This window comes from Thamnophis sirtalis, unplaced genomic scaffold (genome assembly GCF_051295495.1).
Source record: "Thamnophis sirtalis isolate CommonGarterSnake01/CBP01778 unplaced genomic scaffold, rThaSir2_p1.2 scaffold_8, whole genome shotgun sequence".
Lineage (NCBI taxonomy): Eukaryota > Metazoa > Chordata > Lepidosauria > Squamata > Natricidae > Thamnophis > Thamnophis sirtalis.
This window is the reverse complement of record NW_028261388.1, coordinates 3,645,414-3,664,195: the sequence shown is the minus strand read 5'-3', so window position 1 is coordinate 3,664,195 and position 18,782 is coordinate 3,645,414. Positions and strand designations below refer to the sequence as shown.

The following is an 18,782-nucleotide window of genomic DNA, read 5'->3' as shown; positions in this document are numbered from 1 at the left end:
GGATCTGACTGCAACGGGGTATTGCCGAAATGGTGTCCCTAATAAATGACTGGATTTCTTTTGAAACTTGGCTCGAGGCTCATGAATTAATGAGGGCATCTTTCGGAAACCTCACCGGAATTTTATTTAGACGATATCTCTCCCATACTCCATATAATCCCCCTCCCATTTTCCCACAGCAGAAAATATGGCAGGCCTGAAGGCCCAACGGAAAAGATGGCTGACAGGCAGCAACCCCCCCTCTCAGCAGAAAAGCGTGTCCTGTAAATGAGAATAACACGGGGGGTTACTCTCATACACCTGGGTTGGAGGGCTTCTTCCAGCCTTTTGGTTTGACGAGTCCTTTAAACAAAATAAGACAGGAGTGTCGTCCTTAGGGCGTGTTGTGTCATTTCCTCCCCCCCCCCCCAAAAAAAAAACCGAAATGGCAAATCACAACAATACAATACGCATACCGCCCATGTTTTGGATGCGTGGCGGCCGCCATCTTGTCTTGATGGAGCACACCTTGGGGACAACGGCTGTAGACCATCAACACCCCCCATCCCAGGGAGAGGAAGGGGAAGAAGTAAAGAGAAAGGAGAGGAGGAAAGAAGAAAGTAGAGAAGAAGGGAGGGTAGGAGAAAAGGAGAGGAAAGGAGAAGTAGAGTTGTTGTAAAACAAGATGGATGGATGAGATGGCAGGAAAGCAATCCCGATTACATTTTTATACATTGAGGGGAAGAAATGAACTGTTATACATGTTAAAAGGTAACACACAAATGCTAATCGTTCCTATGAGAATGTATATTTGTGGCTGTATATACAAGAAATAGAAATAAAAACTTTTTTCAAAACAAAACAACCCCCACCCCACCCCCAGCCTGTTACTTCACACACACCCCTTCGTTTTTGCCACCACAGTCAAAGAGAAATTGGAAACTAAGCCTCGGCAGGCCACCATTGACCTCAGCCAAATGGCCGTCCCGATCCAGATGGCCCAGGAAAAGCAGCATTCTCCCGAAAGTCCCTCGATTGCCGTGGTGGAATCTGAGCTTCTGGCAGAATACATCACCACGGGTGAGTCCCTGAGGGAGACGGGCACGCGAGAAGACTCCCGCCCGGGGGAGGGGGGGGGTTTCCGAGTGGTCTGCCTGCATGCGTGGAGGAAAGAAGGAGATCCACTCACCTGGATCTACTGTATTTTTTGGAGTATAAGACGCACCTTTTTCCCCTCAAAAAAGAGACTGAAAATCTGGGTGCGTCTTATATGCTGAATACACCATTTTTGGCCTCCCAAAACCCCGCCCCCTTTGCAAAAATGGCCATGCATAGCCTTTAGGAGGCTTCCAGAGTGCTCCTGGGGGCTGGGGAGGGCAGAAATGAGTGAAAAACAGGCCATTTTTTGCTCAATTTTGCCCCCCAGCCCCCAGGAGCGCTCTATAAACCCCCTAAAGGCTATGCATGCCCTTTTTGACAAAAAACTCTGTTTTTTCATATGTTTCTTAGCAAACGGTGGGAGTATAACAGTTGGAGATTTTTTTTTATTCGATGGATGGATGGATAAAGAGGGAGCGGAAGGGGAAAGAGGGGGGAAAGTAAGGGAGAAAGAGAGGCAGAGAAAGGGAGGCAGAGGGAGAGAAAGAGTGAGGGAGAGAGTGGGTGAGGGAGAAAGAAAGAAAGAGAAAGGGAGAGGGAGATAAAGGGAGGGAGAGAGAGAGAATGAGGGAGAAAGAAAGAGAGGCAGAGGGGGAAAGAAAGAGTGAGTGAGAAAGAGGGAGAGAAAGGGTGGCAGAGAGAGAAAGAGTGAGGGAGGAAGAGAGGAAGAGAAAGGGAGGCAGAGAGAAAGAGTGGGGGAGAGAGTGGGTGAGGGAGAAAGAAAGAGAGAAAGAAAGGGAGAGGGAGATAAAGGGAGGGAAGGAGAGAGAATGAGTGAGAAACAAAGGGAGGCAGAGGGGGAAAGAGAGTGAGTGAGAAAGAGGGAGAAAAAGGGTGGCAGAGAGAGAAAGAGTGAGGGAGAAAGAAAGGGAGAGAAGGGGGCAGAGAGAGAAAGAGTGAGGGAGAGAGTAAGTGAGGGAGAAACAAAAAGAAGGAAAGAGAAAGGGAGGGAGATAAAAGGAGGCAGAGAGAGAGAATGAGAATGAAAGAGAAAGGGAGGCAGGGGGGAAAGAAAGTGAGGGAGAAAGAGAGGGAGAGAAAGGGAGGCAAAGAGAGAGAGAGAGAAAAGGATGCAGAGAGAGAAAGAGAGAGTGAGGGAGAAAGAGAGAAAGGGAGAGGAGGAGAAAGGGAGGCAGAAAGAAAAAGAGAGAGCGAGTGTCCCTGATTCGGGTTGCAACGCTCTCCAACACAGAAGGGCACCTAGTTTGGAAACAGCTGCTGGTGAGCCGCACCCCTTGCTTCCTCTCATAATTCTAATCCTTTTGTCAATCTGCAGACTCTGGAAGGCTTCACTGTGTTCCTTCGCATGCAGAGGAGTATCTTCAGAACCACATTGGTTAGATATTTTATTTTTTATGGTACACACGAGGGATTAAGAAAGGATGGGTTGGGTTGGGTTGGATTAGGTTGGGTTGGTTGGGTTGGGTTGAGTTGAGTTGGAATGACTTAGATTGGGTTGGGTTGAGTGAAGTTGGGTTGGGTTGAGTTAAGTTGTTGGATTGGATTGAATTAGGTTGGGTTGAGTTGGGTTGGGTTAGTTGAGTTAACTTGGCTTATCTTGGGTTGAATTGGATTGAATTAAATTGGGTTGGGTTGGTTGAATTGCATTGACTTGGCTTGAATTGGCTGGGATTGAGTTGGGTTGGGTTGAATTAGGTTGGGTTGGTTGGGTTGGGTTGAGTTGAGTTGGATTGAGTTAGATTGGGTTGGGTTGAGTAAAGTTGGGTTGGGTTGAGTTAAGTTGTTGGATTTTATTTATTATTTATTTATTTTATTTATACGATTCATAGGCCGCCCAATCCCGGAGGACTCCGGGCGGCTTACAACGAGGGGGGAAAAAAGAAATAGTAAAAAATGAAATGAAACAGGTTAAAATCAACAAACATCCATTCGTTTTGATTGGGACTGGACCTCAACAATGAGATCAACAGCCCCAGGCCTGTCGGAATAGCCAGGTTTTAACAGCTTTTCTGAAGGCCATGAGAGTGGGTAAGGTCCGGATTTCTCCTCCGGGGAGCCGCCAGCCGACATTGTCTGGCTGACGGCATCTGAAGGATGCCCACCCTGTGGGATCTTACTGGATTGGATTGAATTAGGTTGGGTTGAGTTGGGTTGGGTTAGTTGAGTTAACTTGGCTTAGCTTGGCTTAAATTGGGTTGAGTTGGATTGAATTAAGTTGAGTTGGGTTGGGTTGGTTGAATTGCATTGGCTTGGCTTGAATTGGCTGGGATTGAGTTGGGTTGAGTTGAATTAGGTTGGGTTGGGTTGAGTTAAGTTGGGTTGGCTTGAATTGGCTTGGTTTGGTTGAGGTAAATTGGCTTACCTTGGGTTAGGTTGAATTAGTTTGGGTTGGCTTGAATTGGGTTGAGTTAAGTGGGCTTGGATTGAGTTGATTTGGGTTGGATTGAGTTGGGTTAGGAAAAATGCTGATATTGGCCATTCTGGGAGGCAGACTCTCTCATGCATTGTCTGAAGGACCTCAGAATGTTCTGTTACTCCTAACAGTTCCTACTGTCACTTGGGAGAACTTTAGGATAGAGGAGACTAGAAAGTTGCAATCACTTGGCCCAGGACTATAAGAGAGCCGGGTTAATGTCACTTAATCACGACATCAAAGCTGCTCTCTTACAGTATTTTATATCGTCTTACTTCTGTAACAAAGCTAACCCTGTCGGCAAATGCAATCAGAGGCACTTTCGATGGTTTTCTGTCCCATCCCATCGCACCCCCTTCCATTCCTTTATTATTGCCTCTCTTGAATATCTGTTGCGGGCCTCTTCCTCTTTTCATCTGTGCTGCATTTGGCTTAAATCCATTCAACCAGGCCGGTGTCTACATAGTAATGTTTCTGAACTTGGCCACTTTATTTTTGATTTTTTAAAAGTTTTGTTATTTTTTAAGTTACAAAAATAAACATTAAATCTTTTCCTTAAGCAATGCATCGTCTGGATACAAACATCTCTGTGCAACGTCGTTCCTCTTTTGCCACATCTTTCTTCTGCTAGGAGTTTCAGCTGAAACTTATATAATAAAGAGAATGTATATTTCATCATTCATGTATTAACCGCAGCTAGAATTATATTTGCACAACATTGGAAAAGTGTAGAGATTCCTATGGATGAGAAGGTGATAAGGAAAATATTAGAATGTGCAGAAATGAACAGATTAACATTCACAGTGAAGCAGAAAGAGCAAACTGAATATTTTATGATTTGGGAAGTATTTTACCAATGGTTGGAGAGAGAAAAAAAGGAATTTGGAAATGAAGAAAGCTAAAAAGATAAGTAGATAATACATTTAGATAGAAATATAAATGAAAACTTAGTATGTGTATGATGAGAATAATGATGTTTAATGTTAATAAATCATTACTAGAAGATATTATGAAGAAAAAGGGAGAGTTCTGAACTTTGCGACTTTAAAATGGGTGGAGATCATCTCACAGAATGCTGTTTCTCCCCACCCTGTCTGGGGAATTCTGGGAGTTGAAGTCCACCCATCTTAAAAGCTGTCAAGGTTGAGAAACACTGCTTGAGGGTGTTCCTTAAATGCGTGACCTCTGACCTGCCCTTCATCCTCTTCTCCTTCTTCTTCTTCCAGTGAGTCACCGGTCACAGTCCCACCAGCCATCCTCCGAGCCCCACCGGACCTTGCTTCAACACGTGGCCCAATCCCAGACAGCGACGCAAACCTCGGTCGTGGTGAAATCCATCCCCACCTCTTCCGCTGGCGCCATCACGCACATCATGCAGCAGGTGGGCGGTGTTCCGTTGATGGGTGACGGACTTGCCAGCATTGAACAAGCGTCTGGGGCATTACCCTGTGGGATTGCTTCTTCCATTGTAGACATTTCATTACCAAACTAGGTGATACCATCAGTGCTAGAAGGAGGAGGGTTTTGCTCTTTTCATTACCGAACTAGGTCACATCACCAGGTCTAGAAGGGACCAAAGGTTTAATCAGGAGTGGGCTTCAAAAATTTTAGCAAGGGGTTCTCTGGCCAGTTGCGTGGTGGGTGTGGCTTAGTCGGCCTCCTGCACCACAGCAGCAGGGGCGTTTTTGCCCTCCCCAGGCTCTGGAGACTTTTCTCGAGCCTCTGGGAGGATGAAAACAGCCTCCCCAGGCTCCGGAGGTTTTTCTTGAGCCTCCGGGACGGTGAAAACAGTCTCCCCATTCTCTGGAGGCTTTTTTGAGCCTCCAGGAGGGTGAAAACGGCCTCCCCAGGCTCCGGAGGCTTTTCTCGAGCTCCGGGAGGGTGAAAAATGGCCGCCCCAGGCTCCGGAGGCTTTTGTCAAGGCTCCGGGAGTGTGAAAACGGCCTCCCCAGGCTCCGGAGGGTTTTCTCGAGCCTCCGGGAGGGTGAAAACAGCCTCCCCAGGCTCCGGAGGTTTTTCTCGAGCCTCCGGGAGGGTGAAAACAGCCTCCCCATGCTCTGGAGGCTTTTTTGAGCCTCCGGGATGGTAAAAACGGCCTTCCCAGGCTCTGGAGGCTTTTCTCGAGCCTCCGGGAGGGTGAAAACAGCCTCCCCATGCTCTAGAGGCTTTATTCAAGCCTCCGGGATGGTGAAAACGGCCTCCCCAGGGTCCGGAGGCTTTTCTCGAGCTCTGGGAGGATGAAAATGGCCGCCCCAGGCTCTGGTGGCCCGTTTCCGGCCTCCCTGTACTTCCAGTAGGCCCATTTTTCACCTTCCCCGAGCCTCCACCCGCGCCTTACCGGCATCCAAAATGGGCCACGTGGGGACTGCGGGTATGGGAGGGGTGGGTGGGGCCAGCCAGGAGTGGGAATTTGGGGGTTCTCGGAACTGCACAGAATCTTAGCTAGAGGTTCTTCCAAACTCCCAGCAGACCACCTCTAACCTCTACAAGCAAGCTCCCTGTATGTAAAGCAACGACTTTACTAACTTTATTGTCACTTTGAATACACGCTAATCGACATACATTAAGATGAAATGCCGTTGCATCCAGCTCTCAAAGGGCCTCACCACTAAATAAATAAATACAAAAATTATAGACATCCCCCCAATATATTATGTGACACAGAGAAACAATACAGTTCACCCCACCAAGCCGGTCATTAGGTCAGATCATATTAGTAGTCCGCGGGATTTAAAATTATGAATTTAGTGGTCCCTGACGTCCGAAAGGTTGGGGACCCCGTTGGGCCAAGGGATTCCACACCAAACCTTTGACGACATCCATTTGTTAGCCCCACCAGTGAGGTTGTGGGGCATGCTGGCTAAAAATGACCCGGATGGTAATTAAGCAGATCCTGAGGGCCCCAGGATGGTTCAAACGGTTCCACCACAAAACCGCGGTAGACAAAAGCGCGCTTGCCGAAAGCGCGTATATGACATCATCACAGTGCGACGAAAACATCGCGCTGTGATCGGTAAATGTAAAATTAAAGCGAAAACCTTACCCTAACCCCCCCAAACCTAACCCTAAACCTAACCCTAAACCTAACCCTTAACCTAACGCTAAACCTAACGCTAACCCTTAACCTAACGCTAAATGTACTTAACATAACCCTAAACCTAACCCGTACCCTTAACCTAACCCTAACCCTAAACCTAACCCTTACCTTTATGTGAATCGGCTTGCTTTAATTTTATTTTTATTTCAATTTTTAATTTTTTTCGTCGCGCTGTGATGACGTCACATACGCGCTTTCGCCAAGCGCGCTTTTGTCGACCGCGGTTTTGATGAGTCACGGGTTCAAACCCTACTCTTTTTTCTTTTGAAAAGTTTTTTAAATTTTTTTTTGTTCTCTATATACAATTATAGGTTTTTCCATGTTTTTTGGAGTATAAGACGCACCAGAGTATAAGACACACCAAGATTTTGAAGAGGCAAATTTTTTTTTTAAAAAAAGGTTTTTGCACTCTGCAAACCTCCCAAAAACGACCTGTTTATTGCGAAAACTGGCCCTTTTTTTCCAAAAAAAAAGGGCATGAATAGCCTTTAGGAGGCTTGTAGAGTGCTCCTGGGACCTGGGGGGCCAAAAATGAGCAAAGAATGGCTTGTTTTTTGTCCAAAAAAAAGGAGATGCATAACTTTTAGGAGGCTTGTAGAGTGCTCGGGGGGGGGGAGCAAAAATTGGCCCGTTTCTCACTCATTTTTGCCCTCCCCGGCCCCCAGGAGCACTCTGGAAGCCTCCTAAAGGCTATGCACAGCCATTTTTGCAAAAGGGGCAGGGCTTCAAGAGGCGAAAAATGTTGTATTCAGTGTACAAGACGCACTCAGATTTTCAGCCTCTTCTTTGAGGGGAAAAGGTGCGTCTTATACTCCGAAAAATACGGTAGTTTTTCTTTTTTTACATTCGTCGTTCTTATACATTTGTCATTCCATTTACAGGGTGGCAACACTCCATTTGGGTTGTTTTGTTTACCATCCCTCGTCTGTTTTGGCACCACTTTCTTTTCTCCCTCCCTCCCTTCTCTCTTTCCTTCTTTCCTCTCTCCTTTCCCTTCTTTCTTCCCTACTTTTGATTGGCGTCTTCTCTCTCCTGCCTTCCAGGCCTTGAGCAGCCACACGGCTTTCACCAAACACAGCGAGCAGCTGGGCACCGAGGAAGGGGAAGTAGAAGACACCTTGGACCCTCAAACCGGGCTCTTCTACCGGTCGGCTTTGACCCAGGTGCAAAAGCAGCAGAAGCTGACCCAGGCCCAACTGGAGCAAACTCAGCTCCAAGTCAAGACCTTGCAGTGCTTCCAAGCCAAGCAGAAGCAGACCATCCACCTCCAGGCGGAGCACCTGGCCGCCAAGCTACCCCAGCTGCCCCAGCTCTCCATCCGACACCAGAAACTCGCTCCCCTCCAGCAGGATCCGGGCGCCGCCAAACTGGACTCGCAGCAGGCCGGTGCCCCTTCCGTCACCCGTGAGAGGCAGCTGCCCACCTTGGTCGCCCAACCCCAACAGACTGTGGTTCAGGTGCTGGCGGTGAAGACCACCCAGCAGCTGCCCAAGCTTCAGCAGGCCCCCACGGCGCAGAAGATCTACGTCCAGCCCCAGAGCCAGCTGCAGCTCCCTGCCGCTCCCGAGAAGGCGCCCACAAGCCAGGTGAGACCCACGAGACGATGGGGGAGGGGATGTGGGTCCACCCCAGGGCTGGAGAAAGCATAAATCACAATCTTCATCCCCTAAACCCTCTTTTATTTATACGGCTGTGAATTATGTATGTATGTATGTATGTATTTTATTATTTGTATGCCGCCCTTCTCCGGGAGGACTCAGGGCGGCGAACAATTCAAGGGGGAAAAAAGGGGGAACATAAAAGACAAAATACAAATAATAAAAGTAAACAACAGTCGCACAACCATACATGTCAAGAGGGGAGGGAACTCATCACTCCCAGGCCTGCCGGCAAAGCCAGGTTTTGACGGCTTTTCGGAAGGCCTGGAGAGAGGTGAGGGTCCGAATCCCTGCGGGGAGTTCATTCCAGAGGGCCGGAGAGAAGGCCCTCCCCCGGGTAATAGCCAGGTGGCATTGGCTGGTAGACGGCACCCGGAGGAGTCCAACCCTGTGAGATCTAATGGGTCTGTGGGAGGTAATTGGCAGCAGGCGGTCTCTCAAGTACCCAGATCCAATACCATGAAGGGCTTTATAATGGTCATTCCCAGTCCGCAAGGCTTCGCAAACAGCCTGTGAAGAGTCCGACAGATGTCTGCTCGAGTTGCCACGGTCATTCAGGGGAATGTTGTTAAACACCAACCTTATCTCCCTGGGAACACTGCCAGAGACCTCATTGCCAAATGCAGAGCAAGGCCAAACTTAACACAGAGCCAAACAGAACTTTTCAAAGCTTGAACCGACCAGACAAACTAATTGCTTCCTGCAAAGGATCCCGTCCCATGCGCTCCTCTTTTGTGTCTTATGGGAGGGGCCAATCACTTCCAAGCCTTACTCCCGAGCCACCCCTTTTGTCTTAACTCTTCTTGCCTTCCGGCAGCTCTGCACATCCGCACACTGGGAACAGGCTCCCGCTGTTCTTCTGCCTCACTGATGTCAGACCCCAGAGGCAGCAAATAATGCCCAGATGGCCCTGGCCCCCTCTCTGTATTGTATTGTATTGTATTTAGTTTATTTGTATGCCGCCCTTCTCCAGGAGGGACTCAGGGCGGCGAACAACTCAGGGGGGAAAGGGGACATAAACACAGTACACATAATTAAAATACACGAAAATCACACAGCCATACCAGTCGAGAGGGGAGGGGAACTCATCAACCCCAGGCCTGCCAGCACAGCCAGGTTTTGACGGCTTTCCGGAAGGCCTGGAGAGAGGTGAGGGTCCGGATCTCCGCGGGGAGTTCATTCCAAAGGGCCGGAGCTGCCACAGAGAAGGCCCTCCCCCGGGTAGTAGCCAGATGGCATTGGCTGGTAGACGGAACCCGGAGGAGGCCGACCCTGTGTGATCTAACGGGTCTTTGGGAGGTAATTGGCAGCAGGCAGTCTCTCAAGTACCCAGGTCCAATACCATGAAGGGCTTTATAAGTTACGACTAGCAGAGCCTTCATCCACCTTCCCCAGACTCCAGAACTGGCCCATGTTCCTCTCCAACCTCCTCGCTGTCCGAATCTGCTGCCAGCTTCACAGGCCGCCGTCCGACCACAACTCCTGTTGCTCGAATCCCACCTGGGCTTATTTGGAAGTGTGCTGCCCACGCTTACTCCCATGTCAGGGTTGGTGTAGAAAGCGTTATTGAGTCTGTTCCCCCCCACAGTTCTATTTCGGGTTGTTTTCAGCTATGGTATTGGACCTGGGTACTTGAGAGACCGCCTGCTGCCAATTACCTCCCAAAGACCCATTAGATCTCACAGGGTTGGCCTCCTCCGGGTGCCCTCTACCAGCCAATGCCACCTGGCTATTACCCGGGGGAGGGCCTTCTCTGTGGCAGCTCCGGCCCTCTGGAATGAACTCCCCGCAGGGATTCGGACCCTCACCTCTCTCCAGGCCTTCCGAAAAGCCGTCAAAACCTGGCTTTGCCGGCAGGCCTGGGGGTGATGAGTTCCCTCTCGACATGTATGGTTGTGCGACTGTTGTCTACTTTTATTATTTGTATTTTGTCTTTTTATGTTCCCCTTTTTCCCCCTTGAATTGTTCGCCGCCCTGAGTCCTCCCGGAGAAGGGCGGCATACAAACAATAAAATACAATACAATACAATACAACCCCCAGCAGCAAGCTAAGTGCAGTAATTGACTGTAGATCACCAAACGCGAAACAAACTTACAGCCGAACCAAAAACAGTCTTGGAAATCAAGGTTTTTGCCTGAGTAGGTTCCAAAAACAAACAGCCCCAAATCCCCTCCCGAAGCCTAGGGGTGTCCACCGAGGTTTGTCACCAAATCTGGTGGTCGGAGCTTCAGGACTCGTAAGGTGAAGTCACAGGAATTGTCCAAGCAGAATAATTGTCCAATTAATCCACCTGACAGATAATGTCAGTAGCACTTAGACTTCTATACAGTGCTTTTCATCCCTCTCTAAGCAGTTTACAGAGTCAGGCTCTTGCCCCCCAACAATCTGGGTCCTCGTTTTACAGAGCTCGGAAGGACGGAAGGCTGAGTCGAACTTGAGTCGGTCACAATCGAACTGCTGGCAGTGGGCAGGGTTTGCCTGCAAGGCCTCATTCCAACCACCGTTAGGCTCTTGGGAAGTTTCTCCTTAATTCCAGGTCCAACCTAAAAAGATAGAAGAGAAAATATGAGTATAATGCAGAGGGTCAGCAACCTGCAGCTCCGGAGCCGCATATGGCTCTTTCATCCCTCTGCTGTGGCTCCCTGTCGCCAGTAGGCTCCACAGTTGATAAGGCTTTCTGTTAGGAGGTAGAGGAAAAAGGAAGCTGCACTAGGAGGAGACTCTATGGTGGGGGAACCAGACTTACGGTCAGCAGAGGAGAAAAAGGATGCCGCACTAGGAGGAGACTCTATGGTGGGGGAACCAGACTTCCGGTCAACAGAGGAAAAAGGATGCCACACTAGGAGGAGACTCTGTGGTGGGGGAACGCTTCAGAATTGAATGGGGGTCTTTCAGTTAGGACTTTTGTGGCTCTTTGAGTGTTTAAGGTTGCCGACCCCTGGTATAATGAGTATATAATCACACTGCGCGCAAAACGTCTGTACACACACCAGACACTCCATTGGTTCGCACTGACAACCTCCGCATTTACTTAATGACTGTGGCATTCCCATCATCATCGCCTTTTAATGACCCCGTAATCCCTTGCAAGGTGGAGTCGGGGCAACTGATTGGAGCTGAGTGTTGACTGGCCAGATGCCCTTCCTGTTGCCAATCCGGAGTTTTGTTCAGCGGATATATTCTCATTGTGCCCAGAGAGAGAAATATTTGCTTCTACCTAGGATTGAACTCACAGCCTCCAGATTGCAAAAGAAAGCCTCAAGCATGGCGATCATATGTCGAGGACTACCTATGAGGTGCATTGACCCTGCCTGTAACCGTGTGTCCTCTCCCTTCGATTTTCAGGTCCACCAGCCCATCATCACCCAAGGATCGTCTGTTACAAAGATCACCTTCGAAGGTCATCAGCCCCCCACGGTCTCCAAGGTGACCCCTCCCCTCCCCACCCTGTTTCCTGGCCAGTTGGCCGCCAAGACGGCGGTGGCGGACATTTTGAAGATGTCCATGATGGAGGCCCAGATCGAGCCCAGCGCCGGAGGCGATCCGGCGCGCAAGGCCTGCCCCCCTGCCCACCCTCCGGGCGAAGCGGAGTCGACCCCCACCTCCGTGCTGAAGGCGGCCCTGGGAGGGGTGCCCCCAATGGGAACGGCTTCCGTCTTGCAGCAGGTGAAAACCTTGGACTCGAATTCGAGCCCTCCTGGCATGGGGCTGCCTCTCCAGGAGAGGAAGCTGAACCCCCCGGCTCCCCCCACCGCCAGCCAATTCATCCGTATCCAGAATGTCGCTGCCCCCAAAGCTGAGGAACTGGCGGCCGAAATCCTCATCCAGGTAAGGCGGGGATGAGGCCCTTTCCGCTGATTCGATGCTGTTCTTTTTATTTCATTGTATTCTATTCTATTTTGTTTATTCACCATATTTTTCGGAGTATAAGACGCACTCCCCCCCCCTCCCTAAAAGGGTGAAAATTTGGGTGCGTCTTATACACCAAATGTAGTCCCACCCACCTGCCGGCACCCACCCTTTGGCTTCTGCCTGCCAGCAATTTGCCTCCTTGCAGCAAACAGCAAACTGCCTGTTTCAGTTTCAGTTTAGCCTGATTAAGGGGAAGAGAATCTGCCTCTGCCTCCCAGCAATTTGCCTCCTTGCAGCAAACAGCAAACTGCCTGTTTCAGTTTCAATTTAGCCTGATTAAGGGGAAGAAAATCTGCCTCTGCCTCCCAGCAATTTGCCTCCTTGCAGCGAACAGCAAACTGCCTGTTTCAGTTTCAATTTAGCCTGATTAAGGGGAAGAAAATCTGCCTCTGCCTCCCAGCAATTTGCCTCCTTGCAGCAAACAGCCGGTTTCAACTTCAGCTCAGCTCGATTAGCACAAGCAGCTGATAGTCGGTTGGATTGGCCTCCCGACCATCAGCTGTTTCGGGCTGCAGGGATTGCCATTGTCTATTGCCGCCTAAGATCGCCCCGTTTTCAGCCTTCGTGTGCCCCATTTTCTGTCCATTCTGATCCCTGATGCCCGGAATGGGCAGAAAATGGCTCTCATTTTCCTTAGCTGTTCCCTTCGTCTGGCAGCTCTGCGCATGCATACACTGGGAACAGGCTCCAGCTGTTCTTCTGCCTTACTGATGTCCAACTCAGAAGGCAGCTGATAACTGGCATACGGCTCTGGCCCCCTCTCTGCCTCCGACACAGAGCCCTCATCCGAGCCTTCCCCAGAATCCAGGACTGGCCCATCTTCCTCCCCAACCTCCTCACTGTCTGAATCTGCTGCCAGCTTTGCTGGCCGCTGGCAGGCCATAACAGCATGTTGCCTGTTCACACTGGGTAGACCGGACCGAAGCGACGTGGCCTGGCCCCTTACATTTCGCTGGACAGCACCGCAGGCTGAATCCGACTACATTGCTGGCCAGATTCAGCCCGCAGGCCTTGTGGGTCAACCTGTAAAGCGTCTCCATGACTATTATCAAGTTGTCATGGGAGGAAGAATTCCATGCATACCTTCGACCAGAGTTGGATCTCAGATTTCTATAGCAGGCACGTGAGGCGCAAAGTTCACAGCCTGCTGCAGAACCTGGTTGGTGGATATGATTTATGACACAGACTGAGGGGAGGGGAGACACAGGGGTACAGTTCAGACACCATTAACCGGAAATCAGTTTCGGCTCCGCAGAAGAACATGCCATAATGTTGCTCCTAATAAAGGACTGGATTTCTTTTGAACTTTGTCTCGAGGCTGGTAAATTAATTAGGTCATCCTTTGGAAACTTCACATTGTGTTTGACACCCCTGCCCAACGTATTTTCCTAATGTATTTTCGTCTCCCTTTCCCCAGACAATCCCGCAGTATTCGGTGGCCTGCCATTCCACCTCCAACGTGGTGGTCGAGCCCAGCGGTCTTCTGGAGATGAACAACTTCACCAGTCAACGCCTTGACGAGGAAGACACCGTCATGGAGCAGGACATGGACAGCAGCAACGAAGACGGGACGGAGCCCAGCCCGACGCAGAGTTCGGGACAGACCTAGCGCGATTCGGGAAGTTGCGATGCACTTTAAGGCAACCGCCGAAGGCCCGCCTGGCTGTTGGTTTTCCGGAAAGCTCTTATCTCAGTCGTAAGAAGCACTTTGTATGTCCGAGGTCTTCGAGCAGGCTGACGTCCAGCCTCGTTCACGGCAACAGTATTGGGGAGACCAGGGTTGCAAAACGGTTTGGGCGAGCGAGGCCCCCCACGTCCGCCCTGTGGCAACCCGGCGACAGTAGAATGTATTTTCATTGAAGGCAAGAAAGCAAAAAGGACACGCAGTGATTTTTTTATTATATTATTATTATTATTATTTTTCCCATGATGGTATATTGAAGTTTCGTTTGCTACGATATCCTGGATTTTCTATTGGAATATTGTGGTGGTTTTTTATTTTTAAAGAAAAAAGGAAACGGCAACAGCCACCAAACTAACCTTCTCTATTCTCTCCCGAAGCCACGAACCAGAGTTTGCCGGTGAACGCGTTTTCATCAAAAAGAGTGATTTTGTTTTTAAAGGTATAGCTTGTTTCTCTTAAAATTGATCATAGGAAACGTTCAGACATGCTGTTTTACGCAGGGAGGGAGAAGCAGAGAAAGACGCTGCTTCTCGCCTTTTTTGTTTCCAAGTAAATTTTGAAGTATCAGCTTTTAAAACAAAATGGAAATCAATTTCAAAATATTATCCTTCGAAACGAAACGGAAGTCAATTTCAAAATATCCTTTGAAACAAAACGAAAGTCTAATTCAAAATATTAGCTTTTAAAACGAAACGGAAGTCAATTTCAAAATATTATCCTTTGAAATGAAACGGAAGTCAATTTCAAAGTATCCTTTGAAACAAAACGGAAGTCAATTTCAAAATATCTTTTAAAACAAAACGGAAGTCAATTTCAAAATATTATCCTTTAAAACAAAACGAAAGTTAATTTCAAAATATCCTTTAAAACAAAACGAAAGTCAATTTCAAAATATTATGCTTTGAAACAAAACAAAAGTCAATTTCAAAATATTATGCTTTGAAACGAAACGAAAGTTAATTTCAAAATATCCTTTAAAACAAAACGAAAGTCTAATTCAAAATATTAGCTTTTAAAACGAAACGGAAGTCAATTTCAAAATATTATCCTTTGAAACGAAACGGAAGTCAATTTCAAAATATCCTTTAAAACAAAACAAGTCAATTTCAAAATATCCTTTAAAACAAAACAAGTCAATTTCAAAATATCCTTTGAAACAAAACGAAAGTCTAATTCAAAATATTATCCTTTGAAACGAAACGGAAGTCAATTTCAAAATATCCTTTAAAACAAAACGAAAGTCTAATTCAAAATATTAGCTTTTAAAACGAAACGGAAGTCAATTTCAAAATATCCTTTGAAACAAAATGGAAGTCAATTTCAAAATATCCTTTAAGACAAAACGAAAGTCTAATTCAAAATATTAGCTTTTAAAACGAAACGGAAGTCAATTTCAAAATATTATCCTTTGAAACGAAACGGAAGTCAATTTCAAAATATCCTTTGAAACAAAACGGAAGTCAATTTCAAAATATTATCCTTTAAAACAAAATGAAAGTTAATTTCAAAATATCCTTTAAAACAAAACAAAAGTCTAATTCAAAATATTAGCTTTTACAACGAAACGGAAGTCAGTTTCAAAATATTATCCTTTGAAACGAAACGGAAGTCAATTTCAAAATATCCTTTAAAACAAAACGGAAGTCTAATTCAAAATATTAGCTTTTAAAACGAAACGAAAGTTAATTTTAAAATATCCTTTAAAACAAAACGAAAGTCAATTTCAAAATATCCTTTAAAACAAAACCGAAGTCAATTTCAAAATGTTAGCCTTTAAAACAAAATACACGTTCCACAAAAATCTCAAATTTTGGATGCCACCCTCTGACGATGCTTCTCTTCCCTTAATTTTCACAGGTTGTTTTTTTGTCTTTTCTTTTTATGAACCACAGACGAAATTTTTCACAAATTCAGCCTGCTTTTTTATTTATCTAGAATATTTTCAATTTTCCACTCCTGGTCTGTGAAACAGAGCCAGGGCCTGTTCAGTATCTTTTCCTATTTAAGCTGTGAAACGAGAATTGGTCTAATACGGAGGACATCGGACGTCCGAGACTAGAATTCGGGTGCGAGCCGAATAAATATTTAGACTCGTCTAATCCTTCATTAAAGGTGGGTTTTTTTAAGAAAAAGAAAGAAAGAAAGAAAGAAAGAAAGAAAGAAAGAAAGAAAGAAAGAAAGAAAGAAAGAAAGAAAGAAGGAGAAAAACAACCACACAATTTTTCATACGATTATGCGGGAGACTTTAAAAAATGTACATTTTTGGCCTTTTTAATAATTTTGTTTGGACTGTATATTTAAAGGGATCCTTCTCCGAACGAATAGTTTTAGTTTGCACAGTTAATACAAAGTGGTGGGGTGGGGTTTGCCGTGACTCAAAAGTCCAGATTAAAAGGAAAACAAGGGGGGCAAAAAAAAATCTTAATAATGTAGACACCGCTTTTATACAGGGGTGTGTTTGTGTGTGTGTGTTTGTGTGTGTGTGTGTGTGTGTGTGTGTGTGTGAGAGAGAGAGAGAGAGAGAGAGAGAGAGAGAATGTATGTGTATCCACACACAATAACTGTACATAGGAAGTTTTTATCGCTTTTGTATAGATTTCATTATAAATAAGCATTTTACGATTTTTTGGAAATATCTTGTACATAACGGAACTGCTGTTTTCGTTTCTCGGTTCGGTTCTTGTTCCGATTTTATTTTCCTCTCCCGTTCCGTTTGGGTTTTACGTTTGTTTTCGGTGCTGAAGTGCTTACTTTAAGTAGGTGCTCCTCGAAAGCTCTAATACGATTTTGTGTCGATATTTTTATATTGTGATTTTAGTGTTTTGTATAATTAAACCCACCAGTAGACAGAATTCGCCACTGGCTGAAGTTTGAAACCTAAAAGAAACAAAAAAAAAACTCTGTTTGAAGTGTCGTGTCTTGCTTCTCCCTGCAGAGGGCGCCCTCGGATGGGCTTTGATGCCGTCTCTCATATACGAATTCTGATATAAAACATTTATATATATATATTATAGTATATTATATATATATATATATAGTGTCACAACCCCTGGTATGCCCCAATTATGGGAGGAAGCTAAGTGCTTCCATTATCTGTCTATCGGCTCGTCACAAGAGTCCATCACGACAGAAACCCAATATTTTTACTGTTGCCCTTGTTACATTTGTTGTATTTGTGCTGATAAATAAATAGAGACTAGTATAGATCTATTTCAAGCTATTTAGTTCTCATCAGCTAGCCATACCCTTACTGGGCTTAATGGTTAAGACATCTGCCTAAGATGCAATACAGCACAGGTTCAAATCCCAGTAAGGGTATGGCTAGCTGATGAGAGCTAAATAGCTTGAAATAGATCTATACTAGTCTCACCTTTCTTTCGGCGCCGTTATAAGTTCAAACGGTCATTCAATGAACTGTTGTAACTCAAGGACTGCCCATCATCCACTCTTACAAAAGCTGACATTCTTCGAGGCATAGAAAAGGGGCTTTCCAACCTTGGCAACTTTAAGACTGGTAGACTTCAACTCCCAGAGTTCCTCCGCCAGTGCATGCTGGCGGAGGAACTGGGAGTTGCAGTCCACCAGTCATAAAGCTGGAGCAAATGGCAAACTGGCAGAGGAATTCTGGGAGTTGAAGTCCACCAGTCTTAAAGTGGCCAAGTGGCATGGCTGGCTGAGGAATTCTGGGAGTTGAAGTCCACCAGTCTTAAAAGTGGCCAAGTGGCATGGCTGGTTGAGGAATTCTGGGAGTTGAAGTCCGCCTCTCTTAAAGCTGCCAAGTGGCACAACTGGCGGAGGAATTCTGGGAGTTGCAGCCCAGCAGTCTTAAAGCTGCCAAGGTTGGAGACCCAGAATATAGACGGGGGCGAGGAGATTGTCAGGTCACGGACAGCAGCTGTCGACTGTAAAACAAACGTATTTATAAAATGCAAGAACCGGGTTCCCAACAGCTGGCTGGATTCAGCAAACATGTGTTCTATCTGGAAGCTGATTTGGTTTTAAGGCGAAGCACAAACTCTGGCACAAGCACAGATTAGTAGTTTGCTTAACGTCATGGTTAAGCTAAAGAAGCTGGGAAGAAAACTCTCGCACATCTGTAGCATTCAGATGGTGTCCAAAAGGCGTTCCCCCCCCTCCCACCTCTGAAATGTAGGACAGTTTTCAGCCAGATGATCGGTCACGGTGGGTCAGCTGTCCAGAAAAAAACAAAGAACGAATAAATATAGGGTGAAAAGGGAGCTTGGAGGTCTTCCAGTCCAACCCCCTGCTCAAAAAAAGGAAAAGATTCCCTTGTCCGGTTTTGTCCGACTTTAGGGCACGATGTTTATCTCCTTTTCTTGGCCGAGAGAGCCAAGCGTCGGCCGGAGACATTGTCCGTGATCTGTGTGCCAAAAGACGCATGGAACGCTGTGACCTTCCCACCGAAATGGTACCTATTTATCTATTCACTTTTGCATGCTTTTGAACTGCAAAGTGGGCAGGAGCCGGAGCAAGGGACGGGAGCTCACCCCATCAATGAGTGCTCGGGACTCGAACCTTGACTGTCAACTTTCGAACTGACAAGCTCAGCATCTTTTAACTGCTGAGCCATCGCTCCCCCTCCATCCTGATCAATCAGGAGACCCTACAGCATTTCAGACCAATCTCTTCTAAAAGGACTCCAGTGTTGGAGCACCCACAACTTCTGGCGGCAACTTCTGTTCCACTGATTAATTGTTCTCACTGTTAGGAAGTTTCTCCTTAATTCTAGGTTGCGTCTCTCCTTGATGAGTTTCCATCCATTGCTTCTTGTTCTGCCCTCAGGAGCTTTGGAGAATAGCTTGACTCCCTCTTTTTTGGGGCAGCCCCTCAAATATTGGAAATGTGCTGTTATGTCTCCCCTCAATCTTCTCTCCATCAGGCTAAACTTACTTTAGCTT

The 18,782-nt window shown here is 46.8% G+C and overlaps 1 protein-coding gene across 1 annotated transcript in view; it reads left to right on the top strand.

Moving 5' to 3' along the window:
* The window catches only part of EMSY (EMSY transcriptional repressor, BRCA2 interacting), a 65,313-nt gene extending 48,598 nt beyond the window's left edge, over positions 1-16,715 (top strand). Inside the window, 6 exon segments of the mRNA XM_087720982.1 lie at positions 904-1,059; positions 2,414-2,473; positions 4,738-4,892; positions 7,652-8,194; positions 11,613-12,095; positions 13,597-16,715. Of these exon segments, the coding sequence (XP_087577108.1) occupies positions 904-1,059; positions 2,414-2,473; positions 4,738-4,892; positions 7,652-8,194; positions 11,613-12,095; positions 13,597-13,788 (1,589 nt within the window). The 3' untranslated portion in view covers positions 13,789-16,715.
* Positions 16,716-18,782: the final 2,067 nt, after the last annotated feature.